Below are 23,536 nucleotides of genomic sequence, written 5' to 3'. Positions count from 1 at the left end.
TTGCAGAAAACAACTAAAAAGCCAAACTATGTTACTTGAATTCAGTTGCCCAATTGTAGAGAAACTTTCGAGTCCTCTTTGGCTTCTGTTTGAACTGAATGAAGCTTTATAACTTCATAAGTTCTGTCCTCCTATTGAGAAACTTCAAGATCCCACTAGGCTATATTCTTATGACCCTTTGTTCCTGGGTTTGTCTTCACTTAGCTGGACCGTTTCCTTTACGGCGCATCTGAATGTTTTGTGCTCTCCTGTCTCTCTTCCAAAGACGTCTTGTCTTCATAAAGGCGCCCTGATTCAATAAAGGCTAAATTATTTATTTATTTATTTATTTTCAGATTAACTGTTCCAGAAAAACCTCGAACGCATCTTTCTGAAATGCGATTAAGTGGAACATGTTAGAATGAGGCGCAGAATGCCAAATCCTAAACTGATTGGCGAGACGGATTGGATCTGTCGCAGTGTGCTTATGTTAAATGGGGGAATGAGACAAACAAACTTTTAATAGTTTTAACATCCTTCTCAGGTCACAGGAAGTGTGATCCAAAATCATATCGGCCTGATCTACAGATGGAATATCGATCAAATTATGTGTTTTTGTGTTCTGGTGGTTTGTTCCAGTACAGATCAGGAAATCTGCAAACCTGAATTTTAGTCTTTTGCTTTGATAAATGACTTTTAAGAGTCAGAGTGACTTCGTCCTTCCCACTTTACTGTGACCAGTGCAGAGGCCTGCCCGTCATGGGTAGACTCTCTTTCCCACAACAAGCAAGCCAATAAAAGTGTTGTGTTTTTATTCAGCAACCATAAGTCTGAAATCAAATTCGCTGGTCCGAGCAGCGATGCCATCCGACATCATTTTCTGATCGGAGCAGAAACCAGCTGACAAATCCAGAACAGGAAGAGCTTCAAATATCAAGGTCTTGCAAACTAAAGTGATCTAATCCAAAAGCAGGCCAAAATGCTCAACAACAAGGGACACCAGAAACCCATCAGAGTGGGATTCCTGGAAAGATCACCAAGACTATATACAAAGTGAGGTGCATTCAGGGTAGGAGTGAGTTGATCTGGAGCAGATAAACATGGATTGTTGTTTTGGAACCAGAAACAAAATCACAAATCAGCTGTGAGTTTAGGTTTAATAGTGCCAAAAAGTACAAAGGCAAAACAACAACAAAAAAAACTAGCATGCCATACTTTGTAATACATTTAATTGCACAAAATTCTAAACATACAGTACTTAATAGTTTGTATTCAGCTTCAAAAAAGAAAAAAAAATCAAATTAAATATATTGCATTTCACAGCTTGTTCCTTTGTTATTGTGAAATCTAAATAATGATCCTAATCTAATTATGTGGCTGCAGATCGTCTGTATCAACAGACAATCTGTAGTTAATTAAACGAATTAAACGTTAAATTTATTAAATTAAGCATTTAATTTAATGCTTAACTTCATGTCGTGCTTTTGTTTTAAATTCAAACCAAACTTGAGGCAATAACAGCTTAGATCTCAAACTTATTTAAAAAAACACAGCTTCAACATAAAACAGATGTGTTTTATTTACGTAGATTATAACATGAACTAAAGTATTAACTGTATTTCTACTCGCTAGCGGCATCCAAAGAGTTTAACAAAAACAAAAAACAAAAAAAAAAAAAAAAACAAAAACAGAAAAACTCGCGTGTCTTGACACAGCAGTATTCGGGGTGACACCCGGGTGTTTTGCTCGGCAACATCCGCACAGAGATGGCAGTAGAGCCGTAGCTGACTGCGGGGCCTGTGCGGTGACCAGCAGCCCTCGCCTTACCGAACCACGGACCGTCGGGGAGGAGCGCAGCGCCGAAACAAGGTAAAAAACGGCGCCCTTTATGCCGCCAAGGGGCCACGTGAGACTTTTCTTCTTTCTTTCTTTTTTCTTATTTTGACTCTGTTCGACGTGTTTCGGGGGAAATATGTGCACCCGGGGCTGCTGCTGGAGAACCGCTAACTTGGCTAAGTTTGGAACGTTAGCTTGCTAATAGCCCCGTCCGTAGGATGAATTATCTCTAAAATAAAAGAACAAATGCGCTAAATTGTCACATCGACTACTTGTCAAGGCACACTCTCAACTAAAAACGATAGTTACCTGCAAACGACGTGGTTAGAAAACCAAATGGCTACAAAATAAGGTGTTTTGTGTGCAGCTTAGTAGCTAGCTTAACGAGCGTTAGCTACCAGACTTTAGCCTTCGCTGCAGATTACTTCCAGGACATTTGCTTTAAAATGCTCGCATAGTGCCAGACATGTTGCTGAGATGTGTCATAAGGCAGGGGGTACAGTTTGGCTGAGAGACAGTGGGTTCAGACCGGGAAGGTTCAGAGTCTACGTCTATGAATCTCCGTGAAAAACATGTTTGGTGAACGTGCAAAGTTGGTCAATGTTTGTTGACCAGATTACTGTTCAGTGCCAATAGTAAGTTTCTTTATGTCCACGCAGGGCTCTGCAGCTCACGCTCTGTCGTTTCAGAATGGGATCAGTTTTGACCTCTTACGTGTGCTAATCTGCACCAATGTCTGCGTTTTGTCAACCTCTAAAGTTGTGAAGATTTGTTTGTGACTTGTGTGTGTCTTCAGATCACCATTACCTGTGGCAGGTAAGCACTTGCCTCTCCAGCAGCATTTTAATTACACGCTGACAAACACTTTGCTTTAGAGCCCATGTTTAGTGAACACAGACAGGAATGACTGTCTCTTATCAAGAGATTTTCTTTTTGATACTGATTTCCGGTCGATACTGACTTCTGAAAATTTCTGACCCACTAATTTTTATTTTTATTTTTTCCCAATTTGGGCATTGTATTGCTATAAATGCCAATAAAGTACTATTTTTTTCTGCATTTGGGTTCAATTAAAAACTCAGTACTTAATGAGCCTAAGTTACAGAGCTATAAGAAATAAAATCGGACAAAAAAAGTTGCATGAATCTCGTCAAGAGTTTGCATGACATTTTATAGCTCAACGTTTCTTTTTATTAAGATATTCAATGTTTTTTCCGAGATCATTTTAAAATAAACAACAGCTTTGCCCAAGAGGAGAAAGCTGTGATTTACTGTGATATGCCAGCTTTGTAAATTATTTATCCATTTATTGTAATCATAAAGGAGCCTTAAGCAGCCATTCTCTGGCAAATCAATTCATTATTTATATTGGGAGCAAAAGCAATGTCGCGAGTGCGAGAACCGCTGTGTTGCCTAGCTCTGCAGGTTACCAGGATTTCTCAGTTGGTTCAAAACAAAGACACGCTAACAGAGATGGCATTTTGCGCTGCTGTTAGCGTTTTTTCCCTTTTTTTTATTACCACAGTTAGCAGTAATAGCAGTGGTCCTTTTAATCCTGCATACGCTTTGAACAAATAGGGCTCTTTGTAACAATAAAACACTCCAACATTCAGTGTAAATTGTTCAGTTTCCTGTTTTCTTCTGTTGTGGCATCCTGAAGTAACTTCAATCATGCCTCTGTGGAAAATGCAGTTTCCTTTCTAGAAGCCTGAAACGACTACAGAGTCTAGCTTCGTTTCTAAACGTCTGGCTCATACTGTAATCAGCCGAGTTGACTTTGAGAGTGTTTCTGTGACCTGGCAACGATCTTGTGGGTTTTGTTGGATAGAAAAACTTTTTTTTTTCTTTTTTAATTTCTGACTTATTAACCTAATCGTCGTCTTTTGTTCTCTCTTTTGAGGAAGGAGGTATCCTTAGTAATAATCCACTGAATATTCCGACTATTTCTTCTGTAGGTTCTTCAAAATTTGTGCTCATGCCACAAAACACAGACGTCAAATAATTGGTTTTATGTGTTTGTTGCCTTAGGCTCAGCTGGGCATTTGTCATTTTGTTGTGCAGGTTTTTCTGCCTGAGAAATGGGAATGTTTTGTGGATGCTAATACCGTTTTCTACAGCATCCTGCGCTGTTGTATTTTAGGATTTTGTATCTCTAATTTGGCCTGGACTTGTCGACGGAACGATGAAGAAATTGGATTGTGACTGATGAAGAATACACTTTAGCTAAATTTTCAGTACTTTCCTTTTTTCTTTTTTTTTTTTTCGCAATTCTTCTACGGGAGAATTTCATTCAAAATAAACATGCCTAATTTTTGTGAGAATGCATAATTATGAACTTATTGCAAATTTTGTGCAAAAATAGTTTAAAACCTTGGATTTAAAGCTGCATATAAAAAATAAACTTATTTATTAAAACTGTCATGTTGTGAGAGTATATGATGAGACGGATAATCTGTGAAAAAGTGGATCTTCTCCACCTGAGGGAGTATTGCCATCTGCAGAAATGCTGCACTCCAAATCTAAAACAACCAATCAGAGCCAGTAGGAGGGTCTTAATGCTGTCAATCAACCTCAGAGTGACTGAGAGGTGTGCTTCTCCACCTACTGGGAGTATAATGATACTTTTAAGAAACATTTAAGAGTTCTTTTTAAATGTTACATTGTGTATGTTTAGGTGACTGCTAACTCCCACCTGCAGGTGGCAGTATGTCTTACTTCTACAACTTCTCACTTGATGTCAAGCTATAGTCTGTAATCGACAAAATGATAAAAAGGTCACACCGTCATGTAAGCGCAAATATTTCTAGTAGTGCCACGAAATCAGTGACTTTGATTACAAAAAAAAATCATAAAACAATTGCAAATTTATGGACGGACTGAATCATTAATTAATTAAATTTTTGCTCTTTAGCGTTTTTTCCCATTTACAATTGAGCACTGCAGAAAAAAACGGTGCATCCTGTTTAGTTCGGGTTGGTTGAGATGCAATGTGAAATATTGTGAAAATGGATTTGGAGGCTGAATCATCTCGTTGTTATCCAGAGCGACTCTTAGTGGTTTTGTTGTTGGACTCGATGCATTTCTGCGCCTCTACTATCTCCCTGTCCAGGCTACGCCTTCCAAAGGTCAGCAGGTTTCTTTGCCCGTTGTGGAGCTGGTCACCTAAAATGTCTTTATCCCAAACACAGTGCCTGATGTTGTCCATTTACAGACTTTTATTTTTGGGATAATATTTAACTGCAGAGCTCGTGTTTTTTTTAAAGGTTCTGATTTTATGCCTGACTCCTGCATTAGATAAACCAGAGTCCATGCAGCAGAAAATATAAAGGGCATTATGCCCGGCCCAGCGCTCTGTTTTGTAAGCAAATCCACCCGCACAACGCTGCAGTGAGGACAACAGGTTAGAAAAAATCCACTGACCGACTCAAACAGTCTTCTTCTTCTTTTGTCTCGTTCATGTCCAACATGCAGCCGTAAGGTGTCTTGCAAAACCATTTGCAGCCCATGAATTGTTTTTTTTCCCCCACATTTTGTCATGTTACAACACAATGTCATTGATTTTGATTTTAGACAATATGCCAACACAAAATACTGCATCATTGTTAGTAGTACTTAAACTTAACTTTTTCTCTAATTTGTCTTTTTTAAAACAAACTTCAACAATTTTGACAAACACTAAATAGTTCCTGTCTAAGTGGAACATGAACAGGATTTAGTTTAAAGTACAGATAACAATTTGAAAAGTGTGGCATACTTTAGTTTTCAGCCTCTCCGGTCTCTAATCTATCGCAGCTTAAAATAGATGATGTCACCCCCATTTTTACATTTTTTAAATTCTGTTTCAAACTTCCTCCTAGCTTTCAGTCTGATGTGTGTGATGCACCCCTTACTTTTTTTTTTTTTTAAGCCGCCGTAATAATGTAGCAGTCATCCAGCAAGGTTATGTGAGGGCATGGCCGTGTTTATCTTTTTCTGTGCGACTCTTTTCAGAGGGTTGGCTTTTGGGAAGAATATCATCGGTAACAAATTACTCCCAGCCGATCTCCTGTAAACAATATTTTCTCTGCTCGTTGTTCTCATGTCCAGCCTACAGCTCAGAAACGACAGGCATGGGAAGAAAAAACTTTATTCTTTGCTTTTCAAAAAAAAAAATTGAGTTGCAGCTCGAAGCTGCAAACAAAAGGCCAAAAAAGGCGCCATATATTTGTTTCTTTTGGCATCAACATGTGACCGTTGTGGTTGAAAACAAATGCAGAGAGACAATGGCTCACTGAAGCAGACATGTCTCACACGCAAGCCCTTTTAGCTCAGAGATTTTGGCGTTACCTTCTTATCACAGGGGCATAATATGGTGGTCGCCGACAGGGCCGGATTTCCAAGTATGTGGGGCCTTGGGCTGGAAACCGTGTTGGTGCCCCGTCCATTAAGAATAGATTCTTTCACTAGTTCAAATTACAGACCATTAATCGATTGAACTTTAAACGTCTTCAGGCACACGCGGGTCCATTGTTTTCCAACCTTGGTTTCAGAAGGGCTTCTAGTTTTACTCACAATTCATACTGCCCTCACATTTACAGAACCTATAAAAACTAATCGCGTATTGCTTTTACAAATCAATCATAATCAACAATTTTTTTTTGCCGAAAAATTAACAAAAACAATCCATTTTATGTTGATGTTGAAGCTGATTTCTACAAAATAACAATTAAATACAATCATCTTGACAAATAATAAAAGATTGCATAACTGTTCACTCCCTTTGAATTAAATGACCTAATTCAATTTTCAATTCAATTCATTTTTACTTTGAATGTAAAGAGGATTTGTGTCAGAAAGGAAAAAATAAGCAATTTTTTCTGATTTGTGAAAGTAATAAGAAGGACAAAACTTTCAAGACGGGTGTGTGTTCCCTCTACAAAACCAGAACAGTCACCTTGAACGTCCTTACCTTTTTTATTTTTGAGCGAGATGCCAGGGTGTTTGTGTTCCTTCAGGCTCTTGTTCTTGTTTTTACAAGGTGACGAAGTGACTTGGCAGGTATGCGGAGGTGAGCAGAAGAATAACTAGACTGTGTTTGTTCTGCCAGAGTGAAGCTGGATTTCTGAGTCCTGGATTTTGTCGTCTCATGAAAACTACCGCACCGAATCAGTCGGTCGCCAAGCAAAATTTCTAATCGTATCTGGAGTATTTTCTGCTCTCCATGATGGACATGTAGAAATCCAACAACTTGTGATGGCATTCGCGTTCCATCACTTCCTGTTTCCAAGGCCTGTGTTTGACCCGCGCAATCAAATGTCGGCAAATCTTGCTTTTATTTACCTGAAGTGTTGTGCTAATTCCGATTGTGACGAATTGTGCAATCAAAAAAGGTCTTGATTAAATTTTTAAGTGTTTGCACTCTACTTTTATTTATCGTCTTGTTTTGCTTTTTCAATTCAAATCTACAGGATTTATGTGGCATTAAGTGCGGAAAAAACATAAGCTATTATATGCTCCAATATTTTTTATATTGCAAAGTTCTGGCGTTTTAATAGGGGCGCGTACATTTTAAGAGAGACAGTGTGTTCCTTAGCCTTATCTGAATTTGAGTAAGCAAAGAAAAATGTAAAAAAAAACACCTGCTGTTGGATGATGAATCTTAAAGACTAAAAACGTTGTTTTTATGCATGTAGTGCATTTTTTTCTCTCTTTTTTTAAAAGTTTTTTTACTTCTCTGATCTATTGTGATCTTGGTTTCAGTGCCGCCATGGGACACGGAGTAGGCTGAACAGGAGGGCCTAGCAGAACACATCTGTTGTGAGTATGCATCGGTTTATTACTCTAATATTAAAGTTACAACAACATAGTGCTGCCTTTTTTTTTAATGATAATCCTTTGAGCTCTGCTGAGGATCAGTTTGAACTTTGACTGAAAACAGTAACAAGTAGATCTGACTGTTATTAGCTCTGTAGCCTTCCGCCCGGGTCTTATTTGTGAATTTGTGCGGAGTTGGCGGTTGACTTCTCCGTTGTATTTTCTGTCCGCAGGCTTTCCCACTGTGGTGAATGACATGGCCACGGCCTCATCGAGAACAGAGACTAGCCATAACCACAGACGCACATCACAGCTCCATGCCATTGGTGAGTCAAAGTGTCCTCAACCAGAGGATTACCTTTTAGGTCTAGGTTTTTCAGTCATCTTTTCCTTCCCCCCTCCCCTCTAGTTTCATGTGCCAAACTCAAGAGGAAGAAGAGCGTTTTCGGGGCGGACATTTACGTGGAGGTGACAGCAGAGGGAGAGACCCGCCGCACGGCAAAATCTCACAGCTCCTCCAACCCGAAATGGGACGAGAGGCTGACTCTGTAAGTGCCATCCGTTTACCCTTTCCTGCCCGACTCGCCGCGTTTATGCAGTGTTTGAGCTCGTGTAAAAATTTCATTAGAGAGGCAGAAAGGTCCTTCCTACTAGGATGGATCTTTCCTAGTAGGAAAAGAGCCTTCATGTTCTTTCGTGTCCCATACTGAGCGTTTCACAATCAAAATTCTGCTTTTTGAAGCTGTTTGTGGATTCCACGTAGCATTCGAGGAGGAAAACCCCCTCCGGTGGCTCATCTGATAATCATTTGAAAAAGTGAGGAAGCTGCCTGCAAGCACACAGACCTCTTTGTGTTTTCTCACAACTAGAGCTACCAGCACAAATGCTGTGGTTTCTCTTGCAGCGGTTTGACTGAAAGCCTGAAATGAATCACTGCGGACGGCTTCACCCAGTTAGTTAGCGTTGATAAGAGCGGCCGCCGCAGTGCTCCGAGTCTCGTGGATGTTTTTGCTCGCTCCTGTGGGTCCTTCTCATGACTTTGAGGTTGTAATGTAAGATGTTTCCCTTTGGACCGGTGTGCTGGGCTATTCAAACAATGACCGCACTGTGTGCTGCTCGTTTTGTCCTTGTTCGAAACTCAACGAGGGGGCATTGTGCCAGATGTGGATCTTATCATCAGGAAAATGTGAAAATGGAAAAAAATCAATGTTTTTATGCATTTGTTAGATGTTAGCTGAAGGAAAAGTCGTTTATGTCAAAGCAGCAGAAGTGTGAAGGTTACCTCCAAAACATCTTTTTTTTTTAACTAATTACATCTACTGTGTCCTTTTTCTTAAAGCTTTTATAGTTTAAGAAGTGCATTATGTGTTTTTCATGGCGTTCTTTTTGCTTTGTTTTTTTGTTGTTGTTTTTTTAGGACTGTAACGCCATACACGCAGGTGGATTTCAAAGTATGGAGTCACCACACTCTGAAAGCAGACGCTCTGCTGGGCAAAGCTACGCTGGATCTCATTCAGGCTTTGGAGCGGCATGACAGAAAATGTAACACTATAAGATGCATGGACGTAAAGCTTTAATCTGTTTTAGGAAAATAGTTCCTATAAGAAAAGCAAAGTTTGATTATGCAATGATAGTAATGAAACAAATGATGAACTTAATTATTAACGTTCCACCCAGATGTTTGGCCGTTATTGTTATTGCATCCAAAGTTTTACACTGACTGTATTTTATAGCTCCAAAAAACTAGTAGTAATGCATATAGTAATAATAATACTAATGTTATTTTTTTATGTAATTTCAGCATCATTCAGAAAAATCTTTAGTTTCTATTTTAGATGAATGCAATATGTTTTTGTCTCGCCTGTTTGTGTAAAAATTGTGGTATTTTATTTCACCACTAGAAAATCTTAGATGCATCTTAAGTAAATGGCCATTTAGATTAAAGATGGAGAGTGGCAGTTTACTTCTTCAAAGAAAAAGATGTGTGAATCAGGGGAGCATTGATCAATTGGTGCAGTAATTTCCTCAATTTTGGATGACTGGCAATCCGATTTTATGCACAAATGTTGCCAATTTTGCAACTTTGTTGCTATTTCCGACCACGTTTCAAGAGGAATCAGTTGAAACACCTGACGGTGTCATTTATAAAAAAAAAAAACAGAAAAAAAAGAAAAAAAACATCTGTATCGACCAAAACCAGAATCGGCATGTCAGGCTTTTTAAAGATCGCTGATCAGCCAGAAGAACTTCTGTTGGTGCATGATTGTATTTAATTGTCCTTTCCTCTCTGGCTGTGATCTTTCTTTCTCCCCACTGCCTCGTTTATGCTCCTCAGTGGAGAATGTGAAGGAAGTGCTGAAGCTGAGTGTAGAACAGAAAGGGGTTTCTGTGCCTGTTGGCGAGCTGACTGTGTACCTTGATGGCCTGACTGTCACTGACCAGGAGGAATTGCCGCCGCTGACCAATGGCAACGCAACAAATGGCACCAGTGAGCGCACTATTTATTTATCTTAGCAGTGTGTGTGTGTGTGTGTGTGTGTGTAGTCAATCATCCACTTGCACTATAAAGCCGGAAGAAAAAAGTTCAGTTTGAAGCATATGTAGTTAAATATACTCAAGTTGATACACTTTTTAGTGGGAATGATCTGTCTGCTAGTCTCTTCATCATAACATGCCCACGTTGACATTCATTTATTTGAAAATCTATTTTCCAGAAGTCCAGCAGAATGGCGATGCCATTCATGAAAACGGAGATTCCTCTTCCTCTTGTTCAAGGGCTGCAAACAGGTAATCATGAAGCTATCAATTTTACATTTCTTTACTTATGTCAATATCTTAAATAATTAATTAAATGAAGGATTCTTGTTGTGCTTGAACTTTGTATAGATCTGTTCAGGAAGTTAAAGGGTAGTGTTAAGTATTTTCTCGGCACATAGTGCCATTTTATAACACGGTCAACTTCAGTTATTTTTACTAAGAAATTACATATTTAATTTACTCAAAACCTATTGTTCCAAGTGTTTTTTACGTAGCTAATGTGTGCTGGTAAAACATAAACCAGTCTATTGTAAGATTGTCTACAATATGAATCCTCCCGCCTTGGTTTGAGATTTTTGTCCGTCTTTCTGAAGCCACATCTTCACCTCTACCTGAACTTTGAATGTGATCTTTTTCCATTTTTTAAACAAAGTAAATTTATACTTCTTTTTACTTTTGTAATGGGCTGCAACCACAGACGGGAATAGTTTGTATCTTTGTATTGTTTGGCTTTACAAAGGGCTTGAAGCAGCAGCCAAAAACACTGTAGTGCACAAACTTGTCATAAAACCCAGAGAGTTATCGCTCAAAGAGACTTAAGGAGAAATAACATCTGGGACAATCTTTAAAGCAAAATCAACATTAAATAGTTCTAATTAATGTTTATTTCCCTTTTAAAGTACCGTGAATGGAACAGACTTGGGTCAGAGGTCAGGATCCTGCTCAGCCTCCAGCGTTGCAGATGGTTTGATGCCTCCCAGCCCTGCTCTCGATCACACCACCGGTGTGATCAACGGAGATCCAACCCCCAACTCCACCCCAGTGCACCAACCTCCAGACACCGGCCCAGACACCAGAATGGGTGGGTTTACTTTCTCTCTCGCTCTTATGGCAACAAAATTTGACTTTACCGCCCTTTTCTTTTTTTCTCAATCTTGTAATAATCTGACTTTCTTTTTAGTTGTTTTTTTGTTTTTTTGTTGCACGTACCTATTCTGTTTCCAGGAAATGGATTGAGTGTTCTTTACGTTTGTGTTCTTCACGGTTCAGGGGGTTGTAATGAAGTGTAAAGAAGAACAGTTGATTAATTTTCATTAAGAGAGGCCTGCAGTCTCTGCTGCTTTCAGCACCTTTGTACGAACACCCAAGAGACGCATAAAGCAAAGAGGAGCAGAGTGCAGTATGCTGCAGAGCTGCTCTCAGCTGAGGATGATGAATGAAGGTTACTTCTTTTCAACAGGAAAAAAGCTACATTTATCCTGCTTCTTCAAGGAAAAAAAAACCCACACACATTTCTGATTAATATAGGTTGTTACTGTTAAATTGATCTCTGTTAAGTACCGGTATGGTTTAAAGCACTTGTAGTGTATTACGCCTGTTGGTGTAAACTGCAATGCAGTGAAGAAATGCAAACTTATTTCCCCTTGTTTTTCAGAATTGTTTTTGAATTGTTTTTACACTTCCACATAAGCAGGACTTTTTATGGTTGAATGTGGTGCAGCATGGATTTTACCAAACAGTTTGAGCAATATTACTCTTTTTAAAAAACAACATTCAACATAGTAAAGACAAAACCTTTATTCAAAAAATAGTATTCTCGATTTAAAATTATTGCAGCGTTTTTGTTGCATAATAAGCAAAACATTCCTCTGGGATGGATGTAAAACCACTCTATTGATTCATTCTGGAGATGGTCCAAAGAGGGACACTGGTTGCTCAGTTCCAGTTATGGTTTGTGTGAGTTATAATCTGAGACATCAATATTCCTGCAATTGTTTAGAAATAACATTTCTACCCTGTGTGGTACATTGAATGCTCAGTTGCTCAGTTCAGTCCAGAATACCTTGATCCAAACTGAAAGACCTTCCTACGTATAACTAGTCTCTACTTCTGTTTCTCTCTTCATGAAGTGGGGCCAACATAGGAGTTACGTTGCAGTCATTATGTACTTTAGGGTATTAACTCGGCTCTGCCTGTGAGTTTGCCCTCCATATCTGAATTTCTCTGTTTGTCCCTTTGTCTTTAACTCTCCCACCATATTGTCAACAAAAAGGTTTGAATTTCCTTCCCTTTCCTGCTCTCTTCCTCATGATGTTTTATCTCTCCTGCTGCTGTACTTTAGTGTAATGTCCCTCCCCAACTCTTTCTATTGTGACAATGAATATTTTCTGTAAATATTGAGAAAGTAGTAACGTGTACAACTTCTATCTCAACAGCAAAGGATAGGTAACAACAACAGCATTAGTGTTCTGATTAAGCTTAATATGAGATACTGGCATACATTAACTGTTTAGCAGTCATTGTCTGCATGCAGCAGCATTAAGTACTCGACTGACACGGTTGGTTTGGAAGAAAACCGCAATTTTGCTTTGGCCTTTTGGCTCTGGCTAATTGCTGAACAGAACAGACTATGCTGCTCGGCTCAGCAACCGGTCCCCTTGTGGTGCCTTTAAAGATGACTTGATAAATCACGTTACCATACCTTCAAGGGATAGTATTATGTAAAATTGACATTGTTTTTCTTAGATTTACATCGTGTTATAATGTCATTCCCTCATCAAAAACATGTGCCTTGATTCATTCACGCATGTTTGAGAAATCCTTTAATCTCTCATAGAAACCCTTCAGCTTGTTGGATCTCGCTCCGCCTTCGAGGATGTAGCTCCTTCTCTGCAAAAAAGTTAGAGGAGCAATGTTATGTTAACTTCCTGAAGGCGGGGTTTCAGAAAGAACAGGAGTTACTTAAAGAGACGGACACCAATTTCAAAACGCTGAGTTGCAAAGTCTAATTTGTTTTAAGTCGCATTTGATACGTATAGCATTTTTATAACAACTGAAGTTAACATACTTACTTAACTGTGTTTTAAAATTCCACAATGTGCCTGGAAAGTACATAATATACATATAATGCTGGTTTGAAGTAGTTAAATTAAAAAGAGGCAAACGGATTGATCAAAATTTATCTGCGTTTGAGTGATTGGTCAGAAAAGAAGGAAATTCAGAAAACGTGAAGGTGATTGGTCAAATTTGCGGGAAAGTTGTGGTGCCAAAATTTGCCAATAATAATTGAATTTGCAGTAATACTTGCAACTTCCTGGAGTGACTTTACATGACATTTTTTAAAAATATTACCACGCAAACAGCTCTCTTGTTTAAAATTATATTAACATTCCTTTTTTTGTGCAACCCCTTTGTTGCTTTTTTATATTCAAATGCAAAGTGAAAGGCAGACTTGCTCCTTTTTTTTTTTTTCTTTCTTAATTTTCTGCAGTAAACGGGGAATCCTCTGAGACTGTTCCCAGGCAATCTTCTGCTTCCAGAAGAGAAACGCAGCCCTCTGCAGGTGAAAATGAAGAGGACTCTCACAATGCTGCCCCGCCAAACGCTGAAACATCATCAGCCAGCACTTCCCGACCCCCTCTGGCTCCCACACTTTCGTCTGCCCCGTCTCCTGCTGCTAAACCTGCCAACGGCACCGCTTCCTCTTCCTCCTCTGCCGTCGCTGCTTCTGCCACGTCTGCCTCTGCAACCCAGGGAGCACCCACCGCAACAACGTCCTCATCGTCGTCGGCCTCCCCAGCGCCGGGAGAAGCAGGGGCTTCAGGAGCAGTCAGTAGTAGCAGTTCAGCAACAACAACAACAACAACAACTGATGGGGTGAAACCCAGACAACAGGTTTCTAATGCTCCAGCAGGAGATCCTCTACCACCAGGGTACAAAAAAGAAAAAGAAAAAGTGCTCAAACAGATTTGATTACCTTCCTGATTCAAACTTTGTGTTGCTGGATGTGTTTCAGGTGGGAGCAGAGAAAAGATCCACATGGGAGAACTTACTATGTAGACCACAACACCAGAACTACTACTTGGGAAAGACCACAGCCGCTTCCTCCAGGGTGAGGGGCCGCCATTTTACCTCAGACTTTGTCAGTCAAGACCATCTAACTTTGCAAGGGATGTCGGTTTTGGCGTTTTCAGTTTTAAAACAAACGTAAACAGAATTCTCTGTTCTTGACCAATTGATTTTAAGATCTCATCAAGAATTGTTGAGCATTATTAAAGAGAATCATTTCTTTCAAAAGTGAATCCTTTATTCTCTATTTAGACACCATGAAATGAACGATGCACATGAAATCGCAGAGCTACATATCATTCGGTTACTTAGACTCACGTTCCTCTATTTCTGCAACTCAAGCCTCTTCTGTTTGTTGCCAGCTGGGAGCGCCGAGTGGACGATCGGGGTCGGATCTATTATGTGGACCACAACACCCGGACCACCACTTGGCAGCGGCCCACCATGGAATCGGTGCGCAACTTTGAGCAGTGGCAGAGCCAGCGCAGCCAGCTGCAGGGAGCTATGCATCAGTTTAACCAGAGATACCTCTACTCTGTAAGCAACCTCTCTGCACACCCATTTCTGTCTTCCTGCTTATTCCTTTTTAGTCCGTTTTCTTCATTCTGTGCCGATGGCAAGCTGAGGTTTGAGCCTCAGCATGACAAGTTTTAAATTTGATTACCTGATTTCACTTTTAAAATTGTTTTATTTTTTATTACATGACCATGTCCTCCTCCTCATTGGCTCGTTCAGTAAGATGATTAACAGTTTATTCCACAATTGCTTTTTCTGTAAAAAAAAAAAAAATCTAATTTGTTGAAATAAAAATGTTTATAGAACAGATTTAATAAAGAACATTAACTTGGATCTTGATCTTGGTTCACTCTTTAAGATTTCTGCACTCTGCTTATAACACAAAGCAGCTGACATGAGTCATGAGCACTATCGTGTTTTTTTTTTTTTCTATTTTTGGAAAGAAAAAAAAATAACATTCCTGAAAGGATTTGTGTCTTTCTTACTGTTTCTTGAGTGGAGTTTAATAAATATTACTCACTTCTAGGCATCTATGATGTCTGCTGAGAACGACCCTCTTGGCCCTCTACCTCCTGGTTGGGGTGAGTTCATCATTAGTCTGCAGTATGATAAAGTTGTTAACTTTACAGTCCACTAAAATAAATGGAGACTGGAGACGATGACTGCATTTCCATCACAAATGTGTGAAAAATTCTGTCAATGTTATGCTAACGCCAAAAAAATGCAATTTCGCAATTGCGTTGTTTCCATTAAATAAGAAATGCAATTAGAATTGCATGTAAATAAGTTTATTCATGGAGAAACACGCTGTGACATCATCATCCTGCCTCTTCCTGTTGTCGTCTCTGGAGTTTCTGCCAGTGGTAGCATCCAGTTGATGCGCCGCGTGTGATGCAGAAAAGTGTTTCCGTTGCAGTTTTGCGAAACACCCTAACTTTGATACAGCCAGAAAACCAACTCATCCTAGTGCAAAAAATGTTTTATTGAAAAACATGAGTTTTTTTCAAAATTGGCGTGTTTCCATTAGCGAATTTCTTTTCATAATTCCAATTTGTGTAATTTATATGGTCAATGGAAACACAGCCTTTAACACTTTAGCTGCTGAACGTATCCTGCATAGTTCTGTACCAATCAGCAAGTTTTTAGTTGGATTATACATATTATCATCTAATAAAAGTTTAATGTCGTTATGTGTCATGACTACCTGTAGAGAGGCGTGTGGACTCCAATGACCGAGTTTACTTTGTGAACCACAATACCAAGACAACACAGTGGGAAGACCCTCGAACCCAAGGGTGAGTACAGAGCAATTTATGTCTTCGCAACCCTGTGGCAACAAAGGTTGCTTTGTTCTTGATGAAATAAACTTGAACTGAATATATGTGTATATATTTCTTTTGCATGAGGGTTTTCTAGCCACTGGCTAATTTGCAAACCCTATTCTTGATTGGATCTTTTTAAAAGACAGCAAAATCAGAAATAAATATAAAGCATGTCTCTGTTTGTGTGTGTGCATGTTCCTTTGCAGGCTACAGAATGAGGACCCTCTGCCAGAAGGATGGGAAATCCGGTACACGAGGGAAGGAGTTCGCTACTTTGTGGATCACAACACTCGGACGACCACTTTCAGCGACCCGCGCACCGGGAAGTCTTCTGTGTAAGGGAGATTCTCATTCATCAGCCTGCGTTTGATCTGTCACCTGATGAGCTTCAGCTCTGTGTGTGTGTAGTTTACCAAGTGGATGCTCTCACTTCACTGTATGAAATCCCAGAACAAATCTTTTCCTGAAGCGAGACACTTTTCTAGCATTCACCTTCTGAAATGTTTTTCTTCTCAGCACCAAAGGCCCACAGATTGCATACGAGCGCAGCTTCAGGTGGAAGCTCGCTCACTTCCGTTACCTGTGTCAGGTCTGTGTTTTCTTTTTGTTCCATCTCTGTTTGATGGCGTCGTTTACTCTTATGATGCTCATTGCTTGATTGGTTCTTCAGTCTAACGCTCTGCCGAGCCACGTGAAAATCACCGTCTCCAGACAGACGCTGTTCGAAGATTCTTTTCAGCAAGTAAGAACTTTAGTCTTGTTTTTGCTCACTTTCTTTTCTTAAGAAAATTGCTGAAAATATTTTTAAAAAGTAGCTTCTATTACAAAAGAGGTATAGGAACATGATGTGAGCAGCTCAGTGTGTGGTTTTTACTTCAAAGTAGACAAAGTTTCTTTCACCGTAGTTTCAAAGATACAGATAACTTGATGTGTTAAAGGTTAACTATTTTAAATATGATTGCTAAATCTTAGACTGAGGTATGATCAAAGTTATTTTTTGTGCTGTAGCTCTCATAAACTTATGACTTTTCTGTTGATATTATGACTTTGTAATATTAGTAATAATAGTAATATTGTAATTTTATCCTCATAATCCTAATATTCTGTCACAGAGTTGACCAGAATTCAATGTCCAAATAAGCTGTAAAACCCACTTGTCAAACAAGATGGCTGAACTATGGAAACCCAAAGAGTGCTCTGGTGCATGGTGGGGTGGGGGAAGCGGTTCAGATTTTTCAAAAATGAAAAGTTCAAAAACCAATATATTAATCAATAAAATTGATTCATGGTCCAGCTAGTAAATAATGTTATATTTGATCTTGCGTGTTTTTTTTTTTTTTTTTTTTTTTTTTGTACACTTTCAGATAATGGCTCTGAAGCCATACGATCTCCGGAGGAGGCTGTACGTCATCTTCAGAGGCGAGGAGGGTCTGGACTACGGTGGCTTAGCCCGGTAAGCAGAATGAGTTTGGAAACCGCTCCTAAAGAGATTGCGCCTCAATCACTCACTGTTCTGCATTTGTTTGTCTCTTCCTCCACACCTCTCAGGGAGTGGTTCTTCCTCTTGTCCCACGAGGTGCTGAACCCCATGTACTGCCTGTTTGAGTACGCAGGAAAGAGCAACTACTGTCTGCAGATCAACCCGGCGTCAGCCATCAACCCAGACCACCTCTCCTACTTCTGCTTCATTGGCCGCTTCATCGCGATGGCACGTCTGCTTAACAAACGCACCCCGACACGCCTCAGCAGCTGGCGGAGTCATGTTTCTGTGCTAGATAAAATGCAGACATTGTCCACAATAAGCGAATGTATTTTTAGGGCCGTTTAGCTTGCTAACTGCTAATCTCTCCCGTTGTGCCTCTGCAGGCACTTTTCCACGGGAAGTTCATTGACACAGGCTTCTCTTTGCCGTTCTACAAACGAATGCTGAACAAGAAGCTCATCCTGAAAGACCTGGAGTCCATCGACCCGGAGTTCTACAACTCTCTCATCTGGATCAGGTGAGCCGTGTGTTCGCTCTGCAGCGCTCACTATCAGTAGTATTCATGTCCTCAGAGGTCACGACTGCAGAGTTGACATGCATAAAGAAACTTTGAAAGGAAGTTTAAACAAATTTTGCTTGTCCTTGCTTTTTTTTTCCTTCCTAAAAATGTGGATGCTTTTTTTAAATCTTTAAATAAATAGCCAAAAGATTGTTTTCAAATCTAGAAATAAAATGAGGGATATGAAACTTTACATTCAAAGGTTTAATCTGATTTGTGGATTGACAGTTATAAAAAACTAGGAATGAGCAAATCTTCCTGATTTAAATTTGCTTACAGCTTAAAATAAAACAGTCACTTTTTGCTATTTTTATGCAACTTTTTTTTCCAAGCAGCAAAACATAAGGAGCAGTCTGACGTTAGAAGAAATGAGGAACTTGGTTTGACCAATTTTAGTGACTTTATGTACCTCATAGTGTCTTAATTGTAAACTGAGCTGCAACTGCAACAATAGAGTAACATGGAAAATACTGAGGTAAGAAATAAAGTGATAAAATTGAATCGTCTGCCTTCAATAAGCTGCCTAAAACTAGGCTTATGTAACTTTGTGTTATTCAGTTGTATTATTTCCCAAATTCTGTTTCACATTTCATGTTTTTACATAGAAAACAGATTACGTAACCTTGTTTCTTTTATTTTTAAGTGTCAAATCATGTGATTAATATTAATTTTAACAACTTTATGGGAAAATAACCTAAATATATCAGGGTAGTATATTTAGGTTATTATGTTGTAACTAATACTTTTGTCCCAACATTGTTGTTAAAGTTCCTATATGTCCTTGCATAAAACATTACTGTATAAATGAAAACAGAAGCAATCATGCAGTCGCATCTCCTCAGGGACAACAACATTGAGGAATGTGGGCTGGAGATGTACTTCTCTGTGGATATGGAGATCTTGGGGAAGATCTCGTCTCATGACCTGAAACCCGATGGCGCCAACATCCTGGTGACGGAGGAGAACAAGGAGGAGTACATCAGGTAGTTTTCTCAGAACAAAAATAAACCCAGGGCCGTCCAAAGTGCATCTGTGGCCTTTGGCATGATCTCATGTTTTCTAGACCAAAAAAAAAAAAAAAAATCAGAATATAGGTCAGAAAACTGTTCACCTTTCTTTAACTAAGGAAAACATCTGAGACCTTTTTCAGTATCTTCAATAAATTATTCTTTTCTACCTTGCTTAGTGAAAATATTTTTTCTTTAAATCACAAAAATTCCCAATAAAATGATTTAGAATTTTTAATTGTAAGAAAAATGCCCCCTCCCTTTCTCCTAATGCCTCCAACTTGGTGATTTTGACCCACAGTGCAAAGGTTTGAACATCCCTGCTCTAAAATGTGTGGCCATCAGGCGGCGCTGTGGACCCTCAATGTCTCATAGAAGTTGAGAAAAGTACGAAAAAAAGTCAATTTTCAGTCATTTAAAAAAAGGTTAAAAATAATTAATTTAAATATTGTTTAAAAGAAAAAAAAATCAAAGTGATATAAATACAATGACATACTTTCTTATTACAAGAGGGTATTTTGTTGAGAAATTGTACTACCTTGTAATAAAGTCATATCATCTGATAATAAAGATTTGTGCCCCAGAACTCATGACCATCTAAAATCCAGTAGTACGAGGCAACGTTCATGCTAAACGAATGTAATAATTATGGAATAGTGAGTGAAAAACCTTGTAAAAGTTGATGTTTCTTTAGATATTTTGTAGCAATGTCTGTGGGTTTGCAAAGAGGGGGCCATGGAAGAGTTTGGGAATGTTTGGTTTAGTCATCATGAAAAGTAAAACATACCTATGTACTGTGTGTGTTTGCAGTCTGATGGCAGAGTGGAGGTTCTCCCGTGGGGTGGAAGGTCAAACCAAAGCTTTTCTGGATGGCTTCAATGAAGTGGTCCCGCTTCAGTGGCTGCAGTATTTCGATGAGAAGGAGCTGGAGGTGAGCAGCAACGCTCCTCTGTTCAGAACCGGCTTGCTTTTATTCTAATAAAGTCGCAATGTTCCGAGTCTGCTCATCGTTGCGTCCAGGTGATGCTGTGCGGCATGCAGGAGGTGGACCTGCAGGACTGGCAGAGAAACACCGTGTACCGCCACTACACCAGGAACAGCAAGCAGATCATCTGGTTCTGGCAGGTACTGTCGCTCAAGCGTTTGTCGTGTTCGCGTTCGACGTCAACGTAAGCTCCCTGCGAGAAGCGTCGGCCTGTAACGGTGTCCGCCGTCGAATTCCTTCCCTGCAGCTGGTGAAAGAAGTGGACAACGAAGTGCGTCTGCGGCTCATGCAGTTTGTGACGGGAACCTGCCGGCTTCCTCTGGGCGGCTTCGCTGAGCTGATGGGTCAGTGACGGAACGAGTACGACCCGGACGACGCTGGGAGCTTTACGGTGCCCTTGATTTTCTCGTTTTGTGTTGCAGGAAGCAACGGGCCGCAGAAGTTCTGCATCGAGAAAGTGGGGAAGGACACATGGCTTCCCCGTAGCCACACGTGGTCAGTACATCTCAGTTTAAAAACTTTTTAGCCGCAGCTTTTACTATATTTTACAAACCCTCTCATGCTTGAAACAAACACATTTGTCAGCCTTTAAAAGTATTACTGTGTAAGAAGAGATTGGCACATTATTCCTGAAGTGATCATTTTACTATCCTAAATATGTTAAAAAATATATATATATATATATATATATATATATATATATTTTCTTTAGCTTTACATCATGTTATAATGTTATTCCCTCATCAAAATGGTGATCTTGATTCTATCATGGATGTTTTGAGAAATCATTTAATCTCCCGTGGCAACTGTTCAGCTCCTTCAGACTAGTCAGCAATAATTATCAAACACTTAGTGGAAGTGAGGATTAGCTGAGCTTATCGTAGGAGCTACTTCTCAGTACAACGCTGGTAAAAACGATTTTCAAAAAGATGAAAAACACAATCTTCTTCAGATGTACAAAAGCAAAAATTTCCACTAATAATTGAACCGAGCAGGATATTTTATTTTTTTTTTTTTTGTTTGAAGGAGAGAAAAAAAAAAAGTAATTTGCTACTTTGTGTTGTATCAAGTTAGATGAGATTGATTGAAAAGATGCAAAATGTGAAGACCGTAACATTAGTAACAAAGCCTTGAGAAGGCTGTAATAATTCTCTTCTGACTTCCTCCTCCTAATCTCTGTTCCAGTTTTAACCGCCTGGACTTGCCTCCCTATAAAAGCTACGAACAGCTGAAGGAGAAGCTTCTCTTCGCCATCGAGGAAACCGAAGGATTTGGCCAAGAATAGAGGGACAAAGTCCTCTGGTGTTGTCCCCTCTGCTTGGCCACCCCCCCAGCCCCCCCTCTCAGCTGTTCAATCAGCCAAGAAAAACAAACCAACAACAAAAAAATTGCACAAGATAACCACCAATGTATATAAGCTATTTTGTCATTTAAAACCAAATCCTAATTTGCAGCATTGTTTTTTGCCGCATTCCTGTTCCTAGTCCTTATATAATATATAACGCCCTCTTTTCCCTCCATGAAAATATGCAAAACATTTCATCCATCCGCTTTTCTTTTTTAAAAACAGAAATCATGGATATTTTTATTTTCTTTTTAGATGTCCACCCCAAGCGGCTGACTGGCTTTAAAAAACAACAACAACAAAAAAAAACATTTTGACAGACAGTGCTTTTGACAGAGTTTTCTAGTTTAGGCTCAACCTTCTTTTAAAGCTCTAGTTCTATAGAGCTGTTAAAAGGCAAAAAGTTAGTTGTATTTGGCGTTCAGTGCCTGAAATTTAGTTTTTTTTTTTTTTTTTTTTTTTTTTTGTTTATTTTTTTTCCTCCTTGTGGGACAGATAGTCGTTTTAGAAGATCCTGCGTGCTTGCATGCTGCCTATGAACATTAGAAGACCGCCGCCGTTGCGAGCGTGTGCACGCAGACTTTTTATTTTCCCGGCATGGATCGACCCATCCTCGACAAAAATCAGCGATGGATCATCTCTTCTGGGGCGAAAAGAAGAAAAAAAAAACAAAGAAAGGAATCTTAATTGTGTCTTTAAATCGGTGAGAACTCATGAGACGATATTAGGTATTTTAAAAATTTCATTGAAAACAAGCCATTAGTATGTGTGTGTGTGTGTGTGTGTGTGTGTGTGTGTGTGTGTGTGTGGTGTGTGTGTGTGTGTGTGTGTGTGTGTGTGTGTGTGTGTGTGTGTGTGGGTGGTGACAGTAGTGCCGGTTTATGCCAGAAAACGTTCCAGGCTGTATCAAGACTGTGGCCTGTTTTGCACACTGTGACGCGACGGGAGAAAGGCGTTGGCACAGCGATCCATGAGGCCGACTCTTAATTTATCTGCATTTTCCATTTGCGACTCCGAAAGTGGACACAGCAAAAAGAAAACGGATACAGCGCCGCTGTTTTGAATGACTTGCGGCTTTTGGAGTCGGACCGTGGGTCGCGTCCTTCTGAAGCCACTGTGTTCGATGCAGCACTACGTTTTGATTATTCGTACCTCATGTTAGCAGGATCGCATCGTCTTCCTCCCTTTAGCAGACGGCACTAAAGGGAGAAAAATAAGGCTCTGATCTCTTTAGTCGTTGTTTTCACGTGAGGTCGAAGGTGATGGTGTTTAAAGAAAAAAAAAGTGTTACTGAGACAAGCAGGCAGATCAGAGGGGAGGAATACTGTCGTTTGACCGTTCAGCCCAGCCAATTCATCCCTGATGCTCATGTTGTGAGTTCAGAAAGCCTTATTTGCATCATGCAGAGACTCAGAAACCTGCACAGCCTGGGTTTCCTTCAGTTTTTAAAGGGACGGTGCCCTCCCCCCCCTCACAGACATCACACCAAACTCTGCTGTTACAGATGATTTCAGTTAGATGTCTTAAAAAAAAGAAAAGCAAAATTTAGGCGTTAGATAAATTTAGGCTGCAAAGGGCCTCAAGCTACTGTCCTGGATTAGCTTGTGATCTGTTTTCAGTCATGTAAATATCATGTATTCAACTGATTATGGGGGTCGGAAAGGGGAGGAGAGCCGCAGGAGGCCATTTTATACAGAGATCCATCAAACTGTGCTTCCTTTTTAACAGAAACCTGTAATCCCAATCAGTTGTTGCGTGTTTCGATTGCATAAAGACAGCAGTGAAATGAAATACTTCAATATTATAATCGACCGCGCAGAGCTACCGCTCCCCCGATGGGGAGTCAGTGATGCCTTTTGTTCTTATCAGAATAGCTGGGGGGATGTGGGGGGTGGGAGGGGTCGTTTCAGGTCCTCTGCCGCAGCCGGTCTGGGGTCGAACCGTAGCCCCAGTCAGGCCTCAAGTTCAGGGGTCGAGGGAAAGGGGGGGGTTCGTCGGCTTGACCGCCTGAAATGCTTCCGCTCTGTAACATATCACGTGTAGATACACACTGTAAAACACCAACCACACTGTACAGAATGCCCCCTCTACAGGAGACCATGTGT

The 23,536-nt window shown here is 39.9% G+C and overlaps 1 protein-coding gene across 2 annotated transcripts; it reads left to right on the top strand.

Moving 5' to 3' along the window:
• Positions 1-1,711: 1,711 nt before the first annotated feature.
• Positions 1,712-22,235, top strand: LOC129364726 (NEDD4-like E3 ubiquitin-protein ligase WWP1). 2 transcript variants are annotated; one of them, XM_055037553.1, is made up of 25 exons: positions 1,712-1,848; positions 7,555-7,611; positions 7,842-7,934; positions 8,018-8,156; positions 9,026-9,150; positions 9,944-10,096; positions 10,323-10,395; positions 11,046-11,227; positions 13,637-14,078; positions 14,162-14,257; positions 14,577-14,751; positions 15,257-15,311; positions 15,941-16,025; positions 16,259-16,387; positions 16,569-16,641; positions 16,723-16,794; positions 17,417-17,505; positions 17,601-17,760; positions 17,919-18,052; positions 18,937-19,077; positions 19,912-20,032; positions 20,122-20,226; positions 20,334-20,430; positions 20,509-20,581; positions 21,272-22,235. In XM_055037553.1, the coding sequence occupies exons 3-25, from the start codon at positions 7,865-7,867 to the stop codon at positions 21,369-21,371; spliced, it is 2,889 nt and encodes a 962-aa protein (XP_054893528.1). In that variant the 5' UTR covers positions 1,712-1,848; positions 7,555-7,611; positions 7,842-7,864; the 3' UTR covers positions 21,372-22,235. The 2 variants fall into 2 exon arrangements, with proteins under 2 accessions (XP_054893528.1, XP_054893529.1); XM_055037554.1 differs by lacking the exon at positions 1,712-1,848 and adding an exon at positions 2,494-2,631.
• The last annotated feature ends 1,301 nt before the right edge of the window (positions 22,236-23,536 follow it).

The sequence above is a fragment of the Poeciliopsis prolifica genome, unplaced genomic scaffold, assembly GCF_027474105.1.
Source record: "Poeciliopsis prolifica strain line A6 unplaced genomic scaffold, Auburn_PproV2 SCAFFOLD012, whole genome shotgun sequence".
Lineage (NCBI taxonomy): Eukaryota > Metazoa > Chordata > Actinopteri > Cyprinodontiformes > Poeciliidae > Poeciliopsis > Poeciliopsis prolifica.
This window is presented reverse-complemented; position numbering and strand designations above follow the sequence as displayed.